This window comes from Procambarus clarkii, chromosome 26 (genome assembly GCF_040958095.1).
Source record: "Procambarus clarkii isolate CNS0578487 chromosome 26, FALCON_Pclarkii_2.0, whole genome shotgun sequence".
Taxonomy (NCBI): domain Eukaryota; kingdom Metazoa; phylum Arthropoda; class Malacostraca; order Decapoda; family Cambaridae; genus Procambarus; species Procambarus clarkii.
In genome coordinates this window covers 43,361,867-43,366,053 of record NC_091175.1, presented here as the reverse complement: position 1 = coordinate 43,366,053, position 4,187 = coordinate 43,361,867, and the positions used below count along the sequence as shown (strand labels likewise).

Here is a 4,187-nt window from a genome sequence, read left to right as displayed (position 1 = left end):
TTAAAAATACTACTCATCTCTTCATCATTATCTGTTATTTGATCTGTCTCAGTTTTTAATAGACCTATCCTTTCCCTAATCTATGTCTGGTATAACTGGAAAAATCCTTTAGGATTTGTCTTTGCTTGCTCTGCTATGCGAACTTCATAGTTTCTTTTTGCTTTCCTTATCTCTTTTTTAGTATTTCTAACCTGTTGTATGAATTCCTGTTCTAAACTGACTTCCCCAATCCTAATCCTTTTGTACCAAGCTATCTTTTTACCTATAAGGTTCTTCAGATCCTTTGTTATCCACTTTGGATCATTAGTATTCGATCTTGTTACGGCCCTATTGGGTCGCAACTGGGGTTCTTCTCTGATGTTATTGGAGTTTGGGTATCCGGCCCCAAGTTAGTAGTGGCTTTCAAGGGGTGTGTTCCGTAACGCAAGTGAAATTAAAGGGGAAGGGATACAAATACACAAATTTAAATATATATATTAACCACTACCATAAATATCTCAGGTGCCCTAGAGTGGTGACACTCTAGGGCACCTCACTTACAGGCTTAGACACAAACGCCCACCTATCCACTCCATAGATGGCGTTGCTGTCTAAGCGTCACTTCACCAGAGGTCAGCAACGGCTGTTACGAGCTGATTAAGACGGGAAACCAGCCCCTGTGGCCGGTATATCCCGCCCTCGCTAGATGGCGTCGTTCATTTGGAGGGGGGTTTCGGGAGCTGACCCACAGATGGCGTTGTCGTCACTGCTCCGTGCTCGGACGCTGGACTCGGGTCCGTAACAGATCTATTCAATTTATATGGTATACTACGTTCCTGGGCTTTGCTTAGAATATTTTTAAATAGGTTATATTTTGAATCCACATCGAAAAACCCTTTTACGTCACCTATCGCTGGGTTTACGTCTAGCTCCAAGACCGGCCCACACCCCATACCCAAGACTTTCCAATCTATTTCACCCAATAAATTTCTTAGGTTATTGAAATTAGCTTTTCGAAAATCAGGTACTTTAACATAATTTTCTCCTACAGATCTATTCCATTCTATGCTAAATCTGATTTCTTTATGATCACTGTTCCCTAGCTCACTCCCTATTTCGATGTCCTTAATTTGAGTTTCCCTGTTAGTTAACACTAAATCTAAAATATTATTTTCCCGCGTTGGTTACTTTACGTGTTGCGTAAGAAAGCCATCGTCAATTAATTCTAGAAAATCTTCTGCTTTGACTCACATTGTTCAAGTAATATATGACTAATTGAATTTTTATTTTGAGGCAATTCTCTTTCCAGGTTCATTTGCCAATTTGTTTTCCTCATAAACTCATATATTTATTACCTCCTATCTCCATATCAATTCCCTATCACTATCTAGTAACTATTTAAACCTAAACAACCCTATGACAACAGGTTCCAATGAGCTCGCAACAGCAACCCCATCCCTAGATAGATGCACACATGTCTTTCCTTCCATAGATGTTTCCAGTTATCCATTTGATTTGCAATATTTGCATTTGATTTGCAATATTTGTCCAATCGGCAAGTGCCCTCGACAATCATTCATTTTTAACTCGATCTCTTGGAAGAATGCCACTTATGATAAGGATTCCTTTGCTTCTAACTAATTCTGTAGCTGTCTATAACCTCTGTATCAGTGTCTTACTCCTAACTCGTCAAACATCATTTCCACCGGCACTGATACAGATAATGGGTTTGTTCCCATTTCCAGTCATAATATCATTCATGTTGTTAACAATATCACCAATTCAAGCTCCTGGATAGCAAACACTTAACTTGTTCCTCCTATCTCTGGCACAAAAGTTCTATCCAAATAGTTCACTTGAAGTTTCATATGATCTTATTAGTTTTCTCTTAATTTTGTTACAGTATTTTTTGGCAGTTAATAGGTAAGTCATCATAAAATCCATTTTGAGTGCTTAATTTTGAGGATTAAATTTCCTTAGCAATATTTGTCGGAAAATCCGACACCATTTAATATATCATACATACAGATAATAGCTGTGTTGTATAAACAAGTTAACCATAGAAAACGTAACTTGTAGTGGAATTACCGTCTATAGAAAACGGGATATCATCACCACATACTATTATAAATTCTCCACCTATTATGGTGGGAATTATTCTTAAATACATTAGTCTTTGGACTTTACCATCATAAAACATTTCATATAAATTAACTTAATTATCAATATTAGAGTAGAGTAAATGTGACCCTTCTATCACTTTCTGTCATGTGGACAATGTAAGCCAGGCATCAGGGTGAGGAAGGGGCGGCCATTGTTGATACTAGACCAGAGGCTCACGGGAGCAAATTCGGCTCCTGTTAATTTTACTTGGATGTAGTGTTATGGAAACCAAAGGTGTACCATCTCCAACACGATGTCTACAAATCGAGTTAAGTGTTCTTTCCGAAACCCATTATCTATCATTAGTGGCCATTAATGTCATTGGGTAGGGTGAGCCGGTTAGAACGCGACATAGCCTCAAACTAAAAGTAATTGTGGGATTAAAAAACTCGTGGGATTTCAAGCCAGGTCTTTAATGTTCCATGTACAGTTTTCTCTGAAATACTTGTCATATATAGAATCTGGCTTTACAGCTAGCGCCCTTTTGACAGGTCAAGACGAGGAAGCATATGCTTTGTGCATCAGTTACTGGGTGATGGAAGCTACCTCAAAGAGGATAATTTGGCGTCTACACCCTAGTTATACCTGGTGGACTAACCTGCTGTACTATAAGATAAGGAACCTTTTCAATGTATGTAGTTAATACTGTAGTTTGATTGGCTGCATATATATTAATTTAATAAACCCCCCTAATGTGTAGAGGATCGATTTGTGAGATTGAGATTATTGCAGAAATACAGTCCACTTAACATTATACAAATTGCTATCGAAGTATATAAATTAACGTAAATATAAATTCATATAAATTAAATAAATATAAATCTCACAGGTCGGTTCCCACAATATTTAACCTAAATTAAGGTTAAATTTAAGGACCTATATTTTAAGTCTTAAATTTAACCTGTTTTCATAGAAACAATATCACCAAGAGTAGGAAGAAAAAGAAGCTTTGATAGTGGGATAAAAATTTTATTACTTACACCAATAAAATACATATTATGTTCTAGTAATTATAAACATATTGTGCAATAAAATGAAATCTATTTCACTCGAAATTATGAGAAATCTTATCATAAACTGACCAAACTTGTTTGCATAATCCTGTGTGTTTTCATAGCTCCAAGTTGAATGAATCTTTTTCTCAGTCTTGAAATTTTTCTCTAGTATGCACTCTTTGGTGGCTCTTCAAATGATCATTTCGAAAGAATTTTTTACAACACTCTAGACACTCGTAAGGTTTCTCACCAGAATGCTCCATCATGTGCCTAACTATATGGCTACGATACCTGAAACTTTTTCCACACTCATCACACATGAAAGGTTTTTCTCCAGTATGCATTAACATGTGATCATTTAGACTGCTACGACTACTCAAATTTTTCCCACATACATCACACCTATGAGGCTTTTCACCCGTATGCACAATTCTGTGTTTCTTCAAAAAGTCATATCGAGAGAATCTTTTCCCACACTCTGGACACTCGTGGGATTTCTCACCAGAGTGTACTAACAAGTGCCTAATTATATTTCGACGGGTACTGAAATTCTTTCCACAAACATCACAGCTGAAGGGTTTTTCACCTTTGTGCATCATTTTGTGTTTCTTTAAATTTTTTATTCGGCTGAACGTTTCTCCGCACTCAAAACACTCATATGATTTACTACCCAAATTTGCCATCTTGAGTTTTTTCAGAGTTCCAGTTTGGCAGAAACTTTCACCATATTCGAGACAAGTGCGAGGTTTAAGATCAGTATGCACCATTTTGTGGTTCTTCATATTTCCAAGACGACTAAATGTTTTCCCACACGCTTGACACTCGTAGAGTTTATCACTCATATTAAGAAGATAATGAGGTATTGATTGATTCTGCTTGGGTCGAAACCCTTCCAGAGGTAAAGGTTAAGAGAAGAGATGATAAATATTCTCTTATTGCTTGTTTAAAGCCGATTGAGGGGTGATAATGTTGTTCACGTATTTATGTGGAGTCGCCAGATAGTAGGGGACATGTTAGCTGACTGTTGTTGTTGTTGTTGTTAAAGATTTA

General features: G+C 37.0%; 1 protein-coding gene across 1 annotated transcript; it reads right to left on the bottom strand.

Moving 5' to 3' along the window:
- Positions 1 to 3,283: 3,283 nt before the first annotated feature.
- LOC138368957 (zinc finger protein 436-like) lies at positions 3,284 to 3,979 on the bottom strand. Its single transcript, XM_069331684.1, has one exon. It carries the CDS (start codon positions 3,977 to 3,979, stop codon positions 3,284 to 3,286), a length of 696 nt encoding a protein of 231 aa, XP_069187785.1.
- Between the last annotated feature and the right edge of the window lie 208 nt (positions 3,980 to 4,187).